General features: G+C 38.7%; 1 protein-coding gene across 4 annotated transcripts; it reads right to left on the reverse strand.

Annotated features, from left to right (window-relative positions):
• Positions 1-2,899: 2,899 nt before the first annotated feature.
• On the reverse strand, positions 2,900-18,520 carry sinhcafl (SIN3-HDAC complex associated factor, like). Of its 4 annotated transcripts, XM_080190205.1 has the most exons (7): positions 17,542-17,602; positions 16,604-16,757; positions 15,397-15,496; positions 14,506-14,629; positions 11,320-11,470; positions 9,780-9,929; positions 2,900-3,523 (listed from the first exon to the last, which is right to left on the reverse strand). In XM_080190205.1, the coding sequence occupies exons 2-7, from the start codon at positions 16,729-16,731 to the stop codon at positions 3,460-3,462; spliced, it is 717 nt and encodes a 238-aa protein (XP_080046331.1). In that variant the 5' UTR covers positions 16,732-16,757; positions 17,542-17,602; the 3' UTR covers positions 2,900-3,459. The 4 variants fall into 4 exon arrangements, with proteins under 4 accessions (XP_080046331.1, XP_080046328.1, XP_080046330.1 ...); XM_080190202.1 differs by lacking the exon at positions 17,542-17,602 and adding an exon at positions 18,453-18,520 and having other exon boundaries at positions 2,900-9,929; XM_080190204.1 differs by lacking the exon at positions 17,542-17,602 and adding an exon at positions 18,308-18,335 and having other exon boundaries at positions 2,900-9,929.
• Between the last annotated feature and the right edge of the window lie 1,342 nt (positions 18,521-19,862).

Genomic DNA, 19,862 nt, shown 5'->3' on the forward strand with positions numbered 1-19,862 from the left:
TTTTAAGAAAGCATTCTAGATAATTTAGGCATCATACTTAAAACCAGAACTTAGAAGAATGCTTCTGGACTGCTAAATCCTCAGATTAAAAAGAGGCTTGAAAAATGCCAAGCTGTTTTTAATTCCCTTTACAAAGAAGGGGATCGAATGTGAAGGCTTTTAAGGATACTCGCCTAAAGAGCAGGGAAAAATAGACATTGATATTCTTGACATAGAGAAATAATGAATCAGTCTTGGGCAATCAGTCTTGGATAATCATGAAGAGTGTAAAATGTTGACAACCTTTTTAAATGAAACCACAGAGGAATGGAATTATTTTTAAACTATAACTGCGATTATGATTACTAAATTAGATTTATGATTAGATGTAAATTCATAATCTAAATTAGGTTTAGATTATGATTACTAAATTAGATTACTAAATTACAGTTGGGTATCTGGAGGTTCTTTATACCTAAGTGTAGTTTAACTTAGGTATAAAGAACCTCCAGAGACCCAACTGTACCTCAAACAGAATCAATACGAAGTTGTTTGCCTTTGTCTTCACCCCTCCATCAGATGCAGTCAAAAAAACTCTCCTAAATTCTGCTCACAGTCAAAGATTCTGTTGCAAATAATATTACTTCCCTACAAAGTATCCTTAAAAGCCTTCACATTAGATCCCCTTCTTTGAGCTAGATTTTCCAGTTCCGTTTTGGGATCATATGAAGTCGGGAAATAGAAACAAATGTCTGTGGAGCAAAGACAGAAATCCCACCCGCATTTTTGTCTGATAATTTTCACAGAGCAGGAAAGGGGCTGCTGGTTACAAGTTTCCAACACTATTCTAGAAGTGAGCATTTCAGAACCTGGTACAGTTTTCAGCGAGGTGACTTGAATTTTGGAATCCTTCCTATATTACATCTTCAGAGTGAAGAATTGGAACATTGATTGGGGGCCAGAAAAATGTTAAAGGTAAACAAAATTACAAAATACAAAAATGTGTCTTTTGCTTTGTTCATCATGAAATACTGTGACCCAAGTTATATCAGCATATACAAAAGTGAGTGATGACAGTTCTATGATTGGAAAATTGCCCAGTAAATAATCTCATCATTGGGACTATTTCTTCAAATAACTGGCAAACTGTTAAGTGAAAGAACAGCATTTTACAAGCAGAAAAATGTCTTAAGATGCATTAGAACAATCGTCCATTGGATGAATTGCTGATATTTTGCATTGTACAATAATGAAAGGCTAGTCAAACATGAGATTCAGAATTAATGTAATCTCACCAACCCAGCCTCTGTCTCCTGCTCAGGCTGTGGCTGTTCCCACTCCAGATGAAAATCGTGGCAGCACCACCAGAATGGAGGTGGAATCAAAATGCAGGAAAATCCTCCACCCCAATTATGAAAATCTGGTCCAAGGTATTTAACATTAAGTTCTCAAAAACTGTACTAATAAATCTCCCACTTTTAAAAAAAACTGTCCTTTTCCTTGATTTTATATTTGGTCCTGGCCTCTAAAACAATAAATACGATATTGATCAGTATGCAACAGATTCCTCATAGCAACAAGAGCTGAGATCAAGATGACTCCACTGTAAAGTCATAAATCATATTAACTGAATTAGGTTATAAACATACATTGCACTGCTTGTTTCAAAGGCAATGATTCAAAAGACACAAGCATCAATAAAGTTGGTTGAAGAACAATGCAAAGAATAGCAGGGCCAAGGGGTCAAATGGTCTCCTTCTCTCCTGGTTCATATATTTGTAATAACTAACAGAAGTTGAAACTGGAAGCCATAGTTGAGCGTTTTTTCTTCTGAGACAAATCAGCAATCTGCTACTGACAGGGATCTGCTTCAATAGCATACCGTAGGGATGTAACATTAGATTACAAACAACTCATTACACTTGTATTACAAGTTTGGGCTTTGTGATGTTGTTGGTTCCAGTGCCTCAGAAGCCTGAAACTGGAAAAACATTTCCGGCTACTTCCCACACAATTTGCCTTGTCAGGCAACACAACATCATGGATATTTTGGAAGCAAGCCGAGTTGGTTGATGGTAAATCAAACAGTCTCCAACATAGACTTGGTGGTCAACCTGCCATTTTGGACCATGCAGATTCTGTCAATAAGCTGTCTTAAAACACTCCCAGCTGAACATGTACTTACTTATCTGCTGGAGGAAAAGGGTTAAAAGGTTTCACCATCTAATTTTTAGATGACGTGCTTTTGCTAGTGTAGACTAACTGAAAGTGACATATTCTATGTTGTTGGAGGTGATTGCAAACTTTTTGGATTTACAAACAAAATTACAAGCATGTGATGTTGTCTCATGATAATGAAGTCAGATGAGTTGGGAGGCCCATCAGAAGAAAGCCTGCTTCAGTAATAGGAACTGAAGTGGTAGCACCTTTTGAGTAACAGCACAACACGTTCATTCTGCACCAGTGAGCCACTACAAAGAACCAGATGCTGGGTAGTAAGAGATAGCTACCCTATTGCTTGTGAATTGCTTATGCCATCTGCTCACATATTCTACAATCAGTATCGCAGTTTTGCTGCCTGGACCACTCAGGAGAGTGCTGCAGTAACCACTGGAGCATGTTCAAGTTTGTGGTTGACTTTTGGATCCTCCACAACTTGGCTATCACAGGTGCACAACCCTTGCCCCCAGTCCTTTGAAAGGATGGTCCCATCAGCCGGAGATGGGTCAATCTGAAGGTGTAGACAGAGGATAAATGAATAAGGAAGAGTATTTGTTAATGAAGCCCGTCTAGCACCAGCGAGAGAACAGTATGATATTTTAACAGTAGTCAGCTTTTACACAGTGGGACACAGTCCATTAAACATCTCAAACTGAAGAGATGAATTAACCACGCCAAGACAGAAGCAAATACAATTACGTTATTTTTCCTTTTGCATTACATCTTTATTTAAATACAAAAAGTATCACAAGTGACTATAAAAAACTGCAGTCATATGAAAGCTGTTGGTCACACAAAAAGTCTCATTTGGTAAAAGTGCACAAGCTTGAAGACTTTGGAACAAGAATTGGACTGTGATTAGCAAGTTTATTCATGGAATGTTCAAATAAATAAATAAATAACAATGGACAAAACAGCTTCTGCCAAACATCTGCAAGGAAAGAAAACCTAAAAAAAATCCTACAAGCTTCTTCATTGGTTTTTATTAAGGCACAGCTACAAAAATTTCCATTTGGCAAAGTTTTACCAGAAAACCAGATAAAGGTCAATATGACAGAACCATTAAAATCTTTATATTTTGTCCAAAGTATAACTGAACTTGAAAAATTAATTTTTTTGCAGAATTTGCAGCATCAGGGACAAAGGCATCACAATGTGAAAAGTTGGGCCTATAGCTGCAAAAGCAGAATGAGAAAACCTAGACCAGAACTACGGTTCTTTGTAAGGCAGAGATTATATAACCCTTGACCCTGGGAGTTTTCATAGCACTTTTAGAATTGTCTCCATCCTGTCTAGAACCATTGTGCAGGAAGTCTTTGTAAAACTGCAAATGTGAAACTGAAAGAAATGAAGACTGCATCAATTGTATTCTGTATTTTTATAAAGTTTTCTATTTAAAGTTTACAGATCACCAAAATGAATCTGTTCTTCTAAATAAAAAGTTTTTCAGTATAATTAAGTAAGTTTAAAAGGGCACTGATCCAACATCTAACTCTCTATTGTAACAGTGATACCTCAGATTGGAATGCAATCCACTTCAATATTCCAACAAATGCCATTTCAATTAGTACTGGTACTTCAGACTTTGAAGCATGCAAAATTAAGTAGAACCATGCACCCAATTTATTAAAGTAATGTTCTACAGTAAGCTTATGTCAGGAATGCCAAAGTATCATTGTGCTCAACTGATGCACTCAGTACATCCCACTAGATATGTACATCTACAATTGAATGTGGCTGCTCCATTAGTCTGTTTAGAGAATGGTGCAGAATGTTTTAAATTTCACATAGAAGTTATCCTCCTTGATTTCTCCCTTGAAATCCCAGCTCTCAATATTCCCTTTTGACCTATTTTCTCCTTTCTTCTCCAAAACGCACAAACCTATATGGAGGTACAACTCCACAGGTGCCACCAGAAACCCAGTATTTTACCCAATTGTTTTCTTTTGATATATGACTAATGACTATTGGCAAATGATTAGGCTGATGAATGCTTCAGAGGTGAATTCAATCCTATTTTCTATTATGCACAAAAGTGTGCTTTCTATCAGCCATCAATAATTGATAAATAAGATCAGAAACCCAACTCATTTCTCCCTCCATCTTAGCCAAAGCGGTACCAAGCTCAAAGTTGCACCCCAACATGTTGCCCTTGAAGTAAATCAAGGGCACTGACTGAGGACCAAACTACGGACATCCCTGCTTGTGCAACTCCACATTTTACAACTAGGTGCTTTTATCCATGAAGGAATCAGAAATGCTCCTTTCTTTATAGCTTCATTTGGAGGTTACAAAGATATTCCTCACAGGTTCAGCATGTTTTAGAAATAAAAAACAAGACACCCACTTTGTTGTTCGATTTACAATTCTCATAATTCTCTCTGGATTTCACGCTAAGATGCTGCCAAGGACTACTGTGTAAAATAATCAAAAATGATATTTGGTAGATTTTCAGAACGAGATTTACTATATTCCAAATACAATACTGGGGCACTATTGTCCAGCCTACAGACCAATTAAAGTTATTTATGATAATTATTGTCTAAGAGTTTTTTAAAAGGTGACTTGATTTAGTAGACACTTATCTCAAATAGGAATAAAAATTTGATCAATTCATTCTCCTGCAAAGGGTTGTTCCTTTAAAATGTGAAGAACATATGTAACCACTTTATATTTTTAAAAATCCTATTTACAGTTTAAATGCTTAAAATACACAAGAATCCATTAAGACCAATATTTTCCATTTAACAAGCATATGAAAAAATATGGTACATCAATAAACATATTTTTCAAATAATACATTTAAGATAATTTTCTGCATCCATACATACATTTCATTGACAATTTCACTAAGAATTCAAATATTTCAACAGGTCTTCAAATGGATTAGACAAAAAAAATGCAGCCAAACATACGCAGGAAGTTATTGAGCTGCAATAGTTGGCATTCACTTTGCCAATCCAGTCTTGTGCTACATGCTGAAAGATTTACACACAAGCACCACTTAAGGGGTAGAATACAGGCATTATCCTTCACTTCAACCAATGAAGTGATCTGAGCTGTGTTGATGGGGGCACGAGAGGAAGAAAGGAAGAAAACAAGAAAGAAAGAGAAAAGAAACAATTGAGTTAGCACTTGTTGGACAATGAGAGACACAAGAAGTGGTTAGGTCACCACCTCCAAGTATCAGTCTGACAGTGGCAGCACTCTCAGTCGAGTCAAGTTATTGGTTCTAAGATTTGAGCACATAATTTAAGTGGGCAGTTTCAGAACTGAGTCAATGCTGCTCGAGGAATTGGAGATGATGTCTTCCTGATGAGATGGTAAACTGAGAGATCCTCTGTTCCCTCAGATGGGTCAAAAAGATCATGGCACTACCTGCAAAGCAGCCAGGGAGTTCTCCTGGTATCCAGGCCAAACTGCAAATCTCAATTGACACATCAAAATTGGATTTACTTGTTATTATCTCCATTTGCAAGATCTTGTCAGAAATTCCCTGTGTATGCTTAACAAGCAGTGGCCACAATTTATTTGGCTATACAATTAAATGTGATAGAAAATGTGAAAGGCACTGGATCAGATGTTGTCTGAGCATCTCAAGCATTTACTGTTTCTATATAAATCTATAGTAAGTTTTGCTTGCAAAAGAGGTGCTCAGAAAGGACTTGGAGAGGAAAATGTGAAACCCCCATCCAGAAGCATTGTGTCCAGCATTAGTTAACTTTGTTGTTCGACTTGAGGTGAGGGGAGGATAAAAGGGAAGTAGCGTGCAATCAGAAAATACATTGAAATGCATTTCCCTTAGATTAAGTTTTTCCACCAATGGCCTTTGTTTAAATCAGTTAATAATTCTAGATCTGGGGGTCTCTGAGATCTGGCCAACAAATCCTACAACCAAATTAGAGAAACACACAGCTGCAGAATGTTTCAGTACATGGCAGTATGGAAAGCAGGAGCTCCCTGCTTCATCCATTTCAGAAGTTCTTTTGAGGTGATGAAGGAGGGGAATAAAAAGAGGAAATGTTAACCTGACCATTGCAACCTATGGTCTAGAGGCCGGGTGACAAACAACACTTAAGACATGAGAGTAGACTTACCATCCCACCCGAGTAAGTCCATTCCTGTCTTCAAACCCGCCTTCACAAAAAAGGCAGCAATAAACATCCTAAAAGGATCAACTTTACGCTGATGTCAAATTCACAATGATTTACTAAACAATTGAATAGATGCACTGAATACATCTTCCTGACAATTTAGTGTCCTGTGATTGCTCTTATAACTTTCTATCAATCATGAAAGAAAAGTATGCTCTACGTCAAAATATACCAACTACTTAGTCAATGAGTAGCAGTCCAATGAAATCACTTAATAGAAATGTATTCATCAAATTAGGACAGCAGGAGGAAAATATTACTGATCTTAAATGGAGGCAAATACGGCCGAATTCTCCGATTTTGCACGGCCCTCTACCGTTGCCAGTGAGAATGGAGAATCTGGCGCTAAGCTAAATCTGTCCACAGCAGGACTGGACAATTCCAACCATTGCATTTTCTATCCCCAAATAGAAGATTTGAATTTTAATGCGGCCCCTTTAGCTATTTGGCCATATTTCTTTTGAGAGAGGTAATCTAATTAAAAAAATGAGTTTAAAAGGTCACAAATGCTGGTAGTTTGAATAATTAAAATGCTCAAATTATTTTAGGTGCTTCACATTGGCGTTGTCAAGAAGAGTTCAGTCAGAAAATAATCAATTATATTTAACTGATAAATAAAATGTTTCATTAAACCTCAGTAAGCTACATTCAAAAGATTAATTGCAAGAATTCTGCAAGACAAAAGAAGTTGAAGTTCAAGTTGCTTACACAATAACAAGCATTTAGAGAACAACGTTGTTTTGTTTGGAATATTTGTTTAGATTCATCAGAAATTTGCTGCACCTCCAATAAGTTAGATGGGTTTCAAGAACACTGTTACCCAGAGGCTACAGGCTCTAGTATCTCAATTTTACTTTCATAACTATGTTCTTACATGGGTTTACTGAATAAGTAAACAAATTGAAAATCCTCTCAATAAACATACTGCATTGAATCAGATCAGTAGACTACACTGCGTTCTACACTGTGCACAACAGGTTTCAATTTAGCAAAACATAAGATTGTATGTACATTTTGACGTCCAACTGTTAAAGGCTCACACTACCATTTGCAGCCTTTAGTGTAATAAATATGGAGGAGGCACTTCAAACAGGTCAATGATTGCACCTTTTTTAGAAGTTAAACACTCAAAGTATTCATACATGCAGTTAATCACTGTCTGATCACAATTAAGGGCAAAATAATTTTTAATTGGATTTTGGGCATGTCCGATTTTATGTATTTTAATGTTTTGGACAATTATGTTTGATCAGAGAGAGCCAACATGGATTTGTAAAGATCAAGTTGTACCCAATAAACCCACTTTGGACCTAAAAAGGCTAGAGTAATATTTTCCATTTGGTGAAAAGCTAGAAACAGTGACGATCAAAAGTGACTTGGTGATCAAAACACATAGATTATTAACATTTACTGGGCAGGTACAGAGAGTGATAATTGAACAGGTAAACTGAATGCTGGTCTTTACATCATGAAGATGAGAATACAAACAGGTAGTAATGATGCTACAGCTACACAAAGCCTGTTACTACAGCAGCTGCAATGATGTGAGTATTTCTGATCACTAGACCACAAGGAGATAATACTGGCTTTGGAGTGAGTACAGTGTAGATTTACCAGAATGATAACTGGATTTCAAGGATTAAATTACAACAGATTATGCCAAGTAGGGTCACATTTCCTGGAATTTAAAGGGTTGAAAGCTGATTTGTTTGAGGTATTTAAGGGGAACAGACAGGGGAGAGTAAAGATAGAAATAGAAAAAGAGAAGACTATTTCCACTGCTTGGAGAGTACAGCATGGGGGTGGGTGGGGGGTGTCTTTTCACGGAAAACATGTTGGATTTTCTGAACTCCCTTTTTCAAACAGAAATTGATACATTAATTTTTAATTTATCAGTCTCAGATTTGAAGTTAAGTAATGATATTAAGAAATATGGGACAAAGGAGGGTATAAGGAATTAGGTCATAGATTAGTCATGTCATTGAATGGCAGAACAGGCTTGAAAAGCTGATCCAATTCCCACTATCATAGTCTTGAAACCCACCTGGTGCCATCTTTTACTGATGCTAACCTTGTTCGGCAAAGGCTTGAAGACTTACAACCTACAAACATGGGACTGAGAGACAGAAACAGCTACACAAGACAGCAATACAACCCTATAGTTAAAACAACAACCAAGGACAGAGTGTAGAGAAGGAAAACAAGGCAGAGTCCTCAACATTAGTTCAAAATTTGGCTTCTCACAGTTGAAAGCAAAACAAAATTTGCAATATTCAAAATGAGAAGCACAAGATAAAATTTCAAAGCAGAAGAATACTGTGTTAATGGACAGAGGGAGCAATACATTGAAGGAATGCAAAATTATTAAGTCAAGGCAGAATAAAGTTAGCCAAGAAGCGAAACAATATTTCCATTAACTAATACAAATTGCTTTTTGTGAAACAAATTCAGTGTGGTTGGCTGGGAACAAAAAGAACTATGTCCACATGAAAATTTACTCCAGTACATCTCTTGCTCCAAGAATAAACAATGATATATTGAATGAAATTTCCCCCTCCCCTTTAAATTCATTTACAACTCCACTCAAGACAGAAAATGGCTCTATAGCATGTGACTTCATACTATTAAAGTCTTCCTCCTCCCGAGTTGTGACAAATACAATTTAATTGTTCAAACAAATGGTAATGTGACAGCATGAGTACAAAAGTTGCTTATTTTACAATGACTTCACTCCAAAAATCAAGTTAATTTGATTATGGAATCAAAAATGCATTGGGTAAATATATCTAATAATTTCCAATTCACTAGTGAATTAACAGACAATGAAGAAATCTCCATTGCATGGCAGATGTTGCTTATATTGAATGAAACAAAAATTGTTGCTATTGCACATCCCAGAACAATTCTGCAACCCTGGCTATAGAGAACTCGGGATATTATGTAGATTTGGCCAAAGTCTCAGGGGAGGGTTGGAAAAATGAATAGTAGAAACTAATAAAGAATTACAGCATATTCCATTTGATAATATGACACCTAATTACAAGATATTCTGTCTTGAAAGGTATATCTACATTTTTTTTAAAAAACCTTAAACATTAAACTCATCCATTATATAAAAAAGGCATTACAATAGAATTCATTCTGTCAAAGTATTCAATGCCTGGAGGTTTCAAATGAATAAATGTATCATCAGCATACATTTTTTTAAAATGCAAAAACAGTGAAAATGTATAAAATTGAGATCACTGTTCCAAGTAGATGTAGACCAAGAAATATTTATCCCTTCAGTGATTTGGCTTTTTGACAAAATTATATATCAAATACGTGTTTAAAAATAGATGTCTGCCACTGGAGACAAAAGGATGTAAATACAGGCAAAATGACCTGAGACAAACTTTAACTTCCAGCTGTTAGAGCGCACATTACCAATCTCTTTTAATAGCCTGAAGTGGTGTTTCTGCCCGGGTCGCAGTTTCAGAATCCTTTTTTGGGTTACAACAAGGCTTAAAGAGACGCGGATCAATCAGCACTTCACCAAAACGACCCTTGTAGATAATGCCACAGCAAACCTTCTGCCTGTATTATAGAAGAACATAAAAATGAAACATTTACAGCTTTTACGTTTGAACACCAACTGACTAACCAACCACAAATTTACACTAATGTCCTATTCAATTGTTATTAATCCCAAGTGATTGTCTGTTGAAGTAAATCAATTTTTACCTCTCGGAGATTGATACTGGTTTTAAAGTAACATGCCACTTAACTTACATGCATTTTGGTCAAGCTACCAAGTTTAAGTAAGCCTTACCTAAAAGTAATGGGCTTTTAGTTTCTATGCTGCAACAGTTTCATTTGGAAACTCAGTTAAAGCATCACAGCATCACCCTCTATTGTCTCAATATTCTTGGAACTATATTCTTGACAGTTTGCTGACCAAACCATAGTATATTGTGTCTTACTGATATTCAGTGCAATTTTGAACAATGTGCTCACATGTAATATTCCTGGCTCACTATTAAGGTTTTCCAAAGGTGCATTTACAATGTAGCTACCAGTTTCAGAGCACTTGTGCATGTTGCTTGAGTCACGTTAAATATAAATGTATATTTGCATCTGCATGGTAGCTGGAAAAGAAAATTACAAAATAAATGCTAGTGTATTTATACACAGACACACAGTGTCGGCTAGTGAGAAGATGGGTTTTGCTTTTCATGGCTTGAAACTACTGCACTGCTGCAAGTTTATTTCCCTAAGCATTTTGTGTGAGGTCTCTTGAATAAAATACAATTATAAGTGCTGAATCTGGACAATGTACCACTTAAGCACTCATAAGAGATCAACCCAAGCCACGCAGCTTTTGTCTGAGTTCCAAAACTAGATTCTAATCCATATTCTTTTTAACTTAAAGTTTTTTTTGTTTGGCTGAATGCATCAAGGGAGCTGAGACTGAGGTACAGATTAACCAAGATCCAGCAGAATAGCATTACAGGATTGAGGGCTTGAATGACCAACTTCTGGTCCTTTACATCACTCAGAAAATCCTGGCGTAGTCTGTAAATTGTACGGGAGGCCAATCCTCTTGCGATCACAGGAACTCCAAATAATTATTAGTATGGTACCTCAATCAGTTACTGACCATCAGTATATAATTTCAATTTTTTTTCCTAAAGCCCGAAGGGCTAAATAAGATGTTGGCATGAACAACATTGCAAGGGAAAGGGCTTTATTTTGACTTGGCATTTTCCTTTTGTTGCTTCCCCCACACTACCTAGCAGACAGCTCCAGTTGAGTTCAGAAATTGAAGCACAAGAGATTTGAAGCACAAGTTATTATTGTGGCTATAGATGTATAACAGATTAAAACATTTAATTAAACAAAGAGGTTTCTCTGAAAACAAATTTGTCATAATTGCTGGCAAGGTATGACAAATTGCACACCAAGGTGACCAAATCGAAAAGCTCACCTCTTCCAATAAGTCAGATCCAGGAATGAGAAGACTGGTTGTGATGAAAGACTTTTCCGGGATTCGGTATCTGAACCTTCATCAGATTGGTTGCTATGGCTGGGTGACTGGGAAGGAGAAATGCTAGATGTTGTGCTATGTGCATCTGAATCTGTGCAACAAAGGACAAAGAAATAATTTCATGCTACCAGAGTTCACAAATGTAGGTCACACACCAAGAACCAGCAAAAACAAAAAAAAGATAAATTAAATATCGCAAGACAGCCAGGATGACTGAAGTGAAAACTGTGCAGTTGAAGATATCATTCTGATTATTGACTTTGCCATCATATAGAAGCATAGAGTCTCTACAGTGCATAAGGAGGCCGTTCAGCCCAACGACTCCGCACCAACCACAATCTCATCCAGGCCCAATTCCCATAACCCCATGATTTATCTTAGCTAGTCCCCCGACACTAGGGCAATTTAGCATGGCAATCCACCTAACCCGCACATCTTTGGGCTGTGGGAGGAAACCGGAGCACCCAGAGGAAACCCACTCAGACACATGGAGAACGTGCAAACTCCACACTGTGACCCAAGCCAGGAATTGAACTCGGGTCCCTGGCACTGTGAGGCAGCAGTGCTAACTACTGTGCCACCATGCCACCCCACTCCATAGTGTCACTAACTGACTCAAGAACAGTTTCTTCCCTGCTGCCATCTGACGTTTGAATGGAACTACCTTATATAAAGCTCCCTTTCTCCACACCCTATCTTTAACTCAACACTACATTCTGCACCCTCTCTTTTCCTTCTTCATTATGTACTCTATGAACAATTTGTTTTGTCTGTACAGCGCACAAGAAACAATACTTGGCACTGTATCCCAATACATGTGACAATAATAAGTCAAATATCTGGGTGGGAGCATATTCTGCATACTATTGTGATCTACATCTGGAAAGAAATTTTCCTAGAAGAAGGAAGATAAATAAAGAAATAAAATCCTGATGTTAATATAAAGTTGGTTAAGGGATGGAAAGGAAAGAGAGACTATTTCCCAAGTCTCTCCATGTCTGGGTTACAGAAATAGCAACAGATCAAAATGAACATAATTTCCACAGAGGATCTCAGACAATCTGAGTGCCACATCCCATCAAATTTTAAATTGTAACTAGCATCACAAAAATTATTTTTTAAACATGGTGCCAATTTTAAAGGAGATGCAAGAGGAGGTTTACAATTAGCTGAACATTTTGCTGTTAGACTGTTCTAACACAGAAGAACTGCAGGAGAAAGGAGGACCTGGAAACAGCAGCCACCTCAGGGACCATACCACTTGTCCCTCATGGAAAAATATATGGAGAGAAACACCTTTGACCACAAGTCCATCAAGCTGTGGTCTGCACAGTATGTCCTAGAGGCCCTACAAGAAAAGGAAATGGTGGATCCTGTTGGATGGTTCCCTGAGCAGACTGTCAAAGTAATCTGGCAGAATGCCTCATCACCAGAACTTTCAAATAAGCGCCAAGACATAGCTTAGTTGGTGGTGAGAAAGGCCCTCCCCATCAGATTCTTCCTACACATGTGGAGTCTCACCCTAACTTCACGTTGCCTTTGAGGAGATCCTGGTGAGGAAGAGACTGTTGTCTACCTTCTTCTGGAATGTAACTTTGCAAAGAAGGTCTGGAGAGAGTTGAGGTGGTTTTTGTTAAGGTTCATCCCAAGCAGATTCTGTGCTCTACGGGCTATTCCCAGGGATGCAGTCCAAGACAACATCAGCTGGTGCTGGAGGATCATCAGTATGGTGAAAGATGCTTTTTGATCAGTCTGAAACATGTTGGTCTTCCAGTGTAAGGAGTTGTTCCCAACTGAGTGCTGAAGACTCCAAAGCCCATGTGCTGAGGGACGCACTAAAGCTTCAGGTAGCCACTGCACTCTCTAAGACCTTTCAACCACAGTGAACTGAGGGGAGCAGAATCACTCCAGCTGAATGACTCACTGAACATATACAAATGAAGACGCGGGTTGATGGGTTTTTGATAAGAGAGGGGATTAAGGGTTATGGGGAGAGGGCGAGAATGTGGAACTGAGCCACGACAGATCAGCCATGATCTTATTGAATGGCGGGGCAGGCTCGAAGGGCTAGATGGCCTACTCCTGCTCCTGTTTATTTATTTCTTATATTTCATGTATCTTAAATGTATTAAAGCACCTTGGAGTGCAACTTGTTCTATGCAGTCTACTTTTAAATACTTTAGTACCATTTATAAGGGCCATTCTGGAATGTCTGCAACATTTCTTTGACTGTATTGAAGCACATCATAGTGCAACAGGACGCATGTGGGGACCTGAATATTATTGCACTTTGTGTGATGGCCATTTTGGAATGGTTGTAATGTTCTTTCAGATATTTTATGAAAATATATTTCTTGCACAACAGCAACACTTTAGGTGCGACGTAACTTTGGTGTTGCAGTATGTGGCACAGATCTGGCTCGCTGCTCACTCCTGTGCTGTGGCAATCACTTCATCTGCGAGTTAAAAATAGACGGCATTCAAAGGGACATGATGTACAAACCTCTACAAAACGGGAGAAAACATACCCAAGATCATCCTAATCCTAAGGGCCACCTTGTGCGTGGCTGCATCAAATTGCGTCTAGATCCTCAGTATGCAAAACACTAAGTGAGGAATTTTACCCCTAGCTCACCCCGCCTATCAATGGGCGGAACAAGTCAGTAAAATCGTGCGGGAGCCGAAAAATCAGTAAAATGCCTGATTTCTCGTCTCTTACAATGAACAGGGAACTGTAGACCTGTCAGTCTGATGCAAGTAATAGGAAAAATGCTGGATTATAAAGGGCGTGATAACTGAACATTTAGAAAATAATGGTAGAATATTCAAGGGAAAAAAAAAATTGGTTTCTAGATATTAAAGACATCCAGGGATATGGGGAAATTGCTGGAAAATGGCATTGAGATAGAAGATCAACCACGTCTAGTTGAATGTAAGAACAGGCTCCAAACAAGAATGGCCTACTCCTATTTCCTAAGCATCACAGCTTTTTTAAACACAAGATTTACCCAAGGAGAACTTTTGCATATGAATACTTCTTTAAGAGACAGAGGTATGGGTATACAAACATTCTTATTTCAAATAGAGCATTGTTAACTGGTAACTCAAAGTCATAAAAGACCTTACTCTGTCGTTTTAGCTTTTGCTGGAGTCTTCTCAATTTGTTTTTACTTTTGCCATAAGTGCCAGATTTCATTTTCTTAGGCTTCACAAATGTTTTAAGACCTGGACCAGCTCGTGCGTCAACCACCTGAAATGGGAACAAAAAAAATCCTTGTTTTCTTCTCAAATGTCTCAATTGCAGGTATTAAATAAATTGATTAGGTGCTGTTTCAAATAGGTTAAATAAAAAATAAGCAAACCTTTCCAATTAAATGCCAGTGTTAACCACAGAAATACTTAGATTACACTTTACCTGCAGATATACTAAGCTGTCTTGTTATTTGCTTTTGTATTGCAATCCGTATGACAACACACCAAAATCACTGAGTCACAGGACATAAGCACCAAAATCAATGCACTCACACAGCATCATGGTATTACTGAATGATTGGTCTCCTGTAATTGATAGCCACATGAGATTTTTTTGATCCAGTTTTCTTCAACCAAATGAAATAGGAAAGCTATTTCATTGAAGTCATCCAGTTCCTGGTGGATCTTCGAGCACAAAGCTTAATGAATTCCACTATGAATAAGGGGCCTATTCAAATCCAAATGCCCTGACCAGGATATTTACCATAAAGACCACTGACATACAAATGCAGGGTAAAACACACAGCAGTTTATTGCATGAAATTTTCTCCACAATTAAATTTCTACCACTGAACTAAATTTGATTAAAAAATGCAGATAATCAAAAAGAAAATCTTCTGTTTGGCCTAAAGGCATTTTACAAGTCACAATGATGACTTCATGTCAAGTACACGGGCACTTGTTAATACAAGGGTTCTTATAGCTGTTTGATAGGACCAGTCCAATTAGACACAACATTATTGTGTCTAATTGGCTCACACTTACATGACTCCAGTTCTTTTTCGATCCTGCAGGAAGTTTCTTCCATCTCTTCACCAGCAGAACACATGCATTACAGATATCACCTGCACGTGACTCTATCAAACTGTATAAAGGCAAAGAAAGAAACTTCGACTTGCACACTTACTGACAACTTTTAAAAACCACATTATATTTTAAATAAGGGGATCACCTTAATTTGGTGCTTTTTTAATTTAAGAGCTTTTAATTGAATAAAGTAAATGAGAATTAGAGTAAATGTATCTTTTAAAAAATGGACTTCAACACCTGTTCCATCTACAATGATCAATCACTCCTGCAGCATTCTCAACACACATTCTAAAATGTTACTGTTGAAATGTCCCAAATTGATCAGTTATTTTAATTCTTCAACAGTTCTTTGAAATTTCACATCAAAATATATTTTTTAACACATCTGAACCCACATAAAAAAACATTCCCCAGTTAGATGTTATCTAACAGTATAGCCTCCTGCAATGAGGAAACAATCAAATCCCAAGCATAGCTGACAGTTAAGTGGTGAGCTGAAATAAATGCCCTGATTGAGGTTCCAATTTCATCATCATATCTGAAAGTTCCTGAATTCTGACTCTCCCTACCCTGAGCCCCATCAATGCCCACTAGGAGTGGATTTCTGTTGCCAGCTTTCCCTTAATTTAGCTGTCAGCAGCAGCATTACAATGGCCCCAGGTCAAAATAGATTTTCGCTCAAGTCCTCTGACACATCCACTTGTTTGAGAATGGTCAGGTATCATTTCTGGTTTCATATTGTTCAAGTTAAGAGATTAATTTCAATCAGTTCTCAAACACGTTACAATCCTCTACTTCTTCACTGAATTTGTATTGACGATTATTCATGTTTAGCAGAGCGGATTCGGCGATTTGTGTTCTGCATATGCTGTTTGTTGGCTTTGGTCAGATTTCAGTATTACATCTGAATAATAACTGTTAATAGCTCGATTAACACGTTTTCGATTATGAATGGCTCACTCATTGGAACCCTAACATCATAAATGTGAATAAACTAGCCAGGAGAATGCATTGACCTTCACGAACAAAACCCACGACGTCTTATTTGCACAACGACAATAAGGAAGTGGGACTCGCTCACTAAAGCGCTTCCGCATCTGGCAACTAAATGAACGTGGGTGATCGAGAGGGTGAGGAAAAAGAAACAGCGATTATCTCTTACCCAAAACAAAGTTTAAAGCATTCCTCGTATCGCCTGCTGTCAGTGAAGCGAGAGCTGGAAGATTTGGTCTTGCAAATACAACAGCCTTCCAAACTCCGGTAGATTTTAGATTTGTGGAAACCGAACATCGTCTTTCGCTGTCAAAATCTCCGCTCTATTTAAATAAAACAGTCAACCCATTGATTCGGCTTCTCATAAAACTCCAGCTGCAATTATGACAGCTCTCCCATTGTCTGTGTAGACGTTTAGTGGTCCCAAGTTTTACTATAGTGGCATTAGATTTTTAGACAATGCGTTTGGCATAATTGTTCGTGGTTTCAGGGCAGGTTCACATGACTTAGCAGTAGTCAGAGGCAGGAGGTTTTAGCCAATGGCCCCCACTCCAGCTGCTGAGCGACCAGAGGATTTCTCGACACTTACATTTTGTTCACCGCAATTAGAAAGGATACAGCTCAGTTCTTCCCAACACACCAACCCAGAGACATGACGTGCACCGTGAAATCTGACCTATTTTTAAAAAACACATGTGTCCTGATAGCAACAGCCAGACACAACAAAACAGCCGACAACTCGACCACAAAGGCATTTTATTTAATCCCAGCTGAAATGTGCCAGACCGGAACTAAAATTATCTATCATTCCGAGCGACTTTACCGACAGTGACAATCACCGTTATCCAACAATAATGATAGCGAGCAGAATGGCTGGGATCAGAGCTGATCCTGTGCCATCGTGTTACTCGCCTCAATGCAGTCAGAACAAGGGCCACACACACGTTAGCGTTGCTCACTCTCCACTAAGCGTGGCGTGCTCTTCCCTCCCTGAAAAATCACCCAGAAACTATATTTTTTGAAAGCCAGTTTGCACAATCCGATTATATTAACATCCAGGAGGAGGGGGGGGGGAGAGGATATGCATAGAATCATATGTTTTTATACCTGTTGTCTCGAACCATTAAACGGCACCAACACGTTGCGGTGAACGGATTCTAAACAATAAACTTCAGAGTGGAGCCAGCACACAGCGACTTGACTTCACATAGAGCGGACAGAAGCCGCTGGAGCTGAACTTTAGTTGTGCCGTTGGATGGATGTCCGCCACAATGTAACGCGTGCGGATATCCGAGAGTCTGCAACGCAACAACCTACAAACTGAAAGTTGTAGCGTTCACTGCAGACACATTGCAGACTTGCTGTGAAATAGCAACGTTTCCCGTGGCCCGGCTCCCCTCCCCCTCATAGTCAGCGGGTCAACGCCATCACTGCGGAGACCACTCGGCACTCCTCAATCTTTTTGTTAAAAAAACTAATGCACCGCCCGCGACAACTCTGTAAACCCACTCTCTCAAATTCACTCCCCCCGCAAATACTTCAGTTGAAAAAGAAACATACTTGCAATTTCTGATTTACCCTCTCGCTGTCACTGCTTTGTATCCAAGACACTGCAGTGCAGTGACCCACAAAAATGGGAGGTGCTCCCTGAGACAGTATCACAGCAGAATTACAGAGGAATGCAGTGAGAAAGAGAACTCAGACCCACGATATGACATTCCTGGACAATATGTTTGAGCTTCCTAGGTGGACGTGGCTCCAGAAGAGAGAAAGATAAAAAGCAAGCCAACCACACGCAATGCTATTGTGTCTCAATGTAAACACCTCCCCCCCCCCCCGCCCCCGCCAGTCTGAGACACACACACACACTTACCTGTATTTGAAATTGACACAAATGCAGAGATAGCATTGCACAACTCCAGAACACTCCGGCACAGTTTCTAATTTTAACTGCAGCATTACCTTTCCCAAAAGGCAAACTTTTGAAGATTTGAAAACAAAGCAGTGAGTCTACTCACCAAACAAACAGAACTTCAGCCTGGCTGTTATCTCTGTGCTGGGATGAGCATGCTTATTACTGTTCCAGCACAGAACTGGAATTTATCATAATATTTACATATAAAAGTGCTGATTATCATAAGGCGCCTAACCCCAAATAAGGATATGGTCTTCCCCCCCGCCCGGGGCCCTGGGCTCCGCAATGTAGCATGTTGGGATTTGCAGTCTGTTTTAGGTGAGATTCCTGTGATGAAAATACAAAGCGCGCCAAATGTGCAAACTCCAAATCCCAGCTATGCCAGGGGGGAAAAAAATCAGTCAGCAAAATGCCACTGCCTGAATTGGCGGGAATGGTGATAATCTCTTTATTCGGCGGTTGATAAAACTGATTTTTGTTCTCATGTGGCCAAAGCAAGATGTTATGTTGCGGGGCAGCTTGTATGTAATGTGAACGTCTCCCTACCATCTATTTGTTCACAATTTGCTTTCCATGCCCGTGACCCCGACGTAAATGCACGCAAGCTACGTGCACGTTTAAAGGTAGACTTGTGGAAAAGACCAGATCCCTGTAAATCTGGGAGCAAACACGAGGCAGAGCCGACAGTATTTGAATTGGAGTGGAATCATTTGCAAACGTTGATCTTGTGTATCTGCACAGCACTGTGGGTGCGCTGTGATATGGCAGTGATTTATTATCCATGGGGAGGTTTCTCTCTGCTCTATCCTGTATTATGGTGCAGGCATTGCAAAACAAAAGGAAAAAGTTGCTGGTTGAAAATGCACCACCGAAACCTACTGTGTAAACAGTTTTTTAAAAAACTGCTTTTTAAAAGTTAACAGTCCGAATGATTGCGAAGTTTTGTTTCGTGGACACATTTTTAATTTTAAAAAATAAACAACAGCCATTCATTTTCCTTTAGTAGACGTGCGGAAGGATTGAATGCAGATTCAAATCATAGAATAAATTACGATGTTTTGTAAGATTTCCTGCACAAAACGGCAATCTAATAGCCGATAGACCACCAGTGAGGGAATACATTATTACTTCCGTTTTTCCGCTTTAGAACTATAGTAAGAGCGAATGAAGACTGCCTACCTCTGTAAACATTTTGCTTCCTCTATGGAGCATTCTCTGAACACCACTGGGGTGTTTCAGGCACTCTGCGGAAGATTCGTGAAGAACAATACACTTAAAAGACTTTCAGTGACATGAGATCACTAAATCTGAGTAATCTTCCACTCTACCCTAGTGACCCTGTCTGCTTGGTGACTTAAGAAATGTAAGCGTTGATTAGCTCACCATTCAAGGCACATTAAGGCATAGACAACATTATAATCGGAATGATGCCAGGCATGGAAAACTATTTATGACTTAAGGTCATTAGACACCTTCTGCTAGAGCAAATTCTGAAGAATTTTGGTAAGAATGA

The sequence above is a fragment of the Carcharhinus amblyrhynchos genome, chromosome 6 (genome assembly GCF_965287045.1).
Source record: "Carcharhinus amblyrhynchos chromosome 6, sCarAmb.v2.hapA, whole genome shotgun sequence".
In the NCBI taxonomy this organism is placed as follows: domain Eukaryota; kingdom Metazoa; phylum Chordata; class Chondrichthyes; order Carcharhiniformes; family Carcharhinidae; genus Carcharhinus; species Carcharhinus amblyrhynchos.

Bases quoted from the DNA above. Each gene is read 5' to 3' on its own strand.
- sinhcafl (XM_080190205.1), bottom strand. From the start codon at position 16,731: ATGTTCGGTTTCCACAAATCTAAAATCTACCGGAGTTTGGAAGGCTGT. The intron at 15,497-16,603 runs GTAAGAGATAAT...GCCTTTATACAG, and splicing joins TGCTTTAAACTTTGTTTTGG to TTTGATAGAGTCACGTGCAG. The intron at 9,930-11,319 runs GTGAGCTTTTCG...TCTATAATACAG, and splicing joins GATCTGACTTATTGGAAGAG to GCAGAAGGTTTGCTGTGGCA.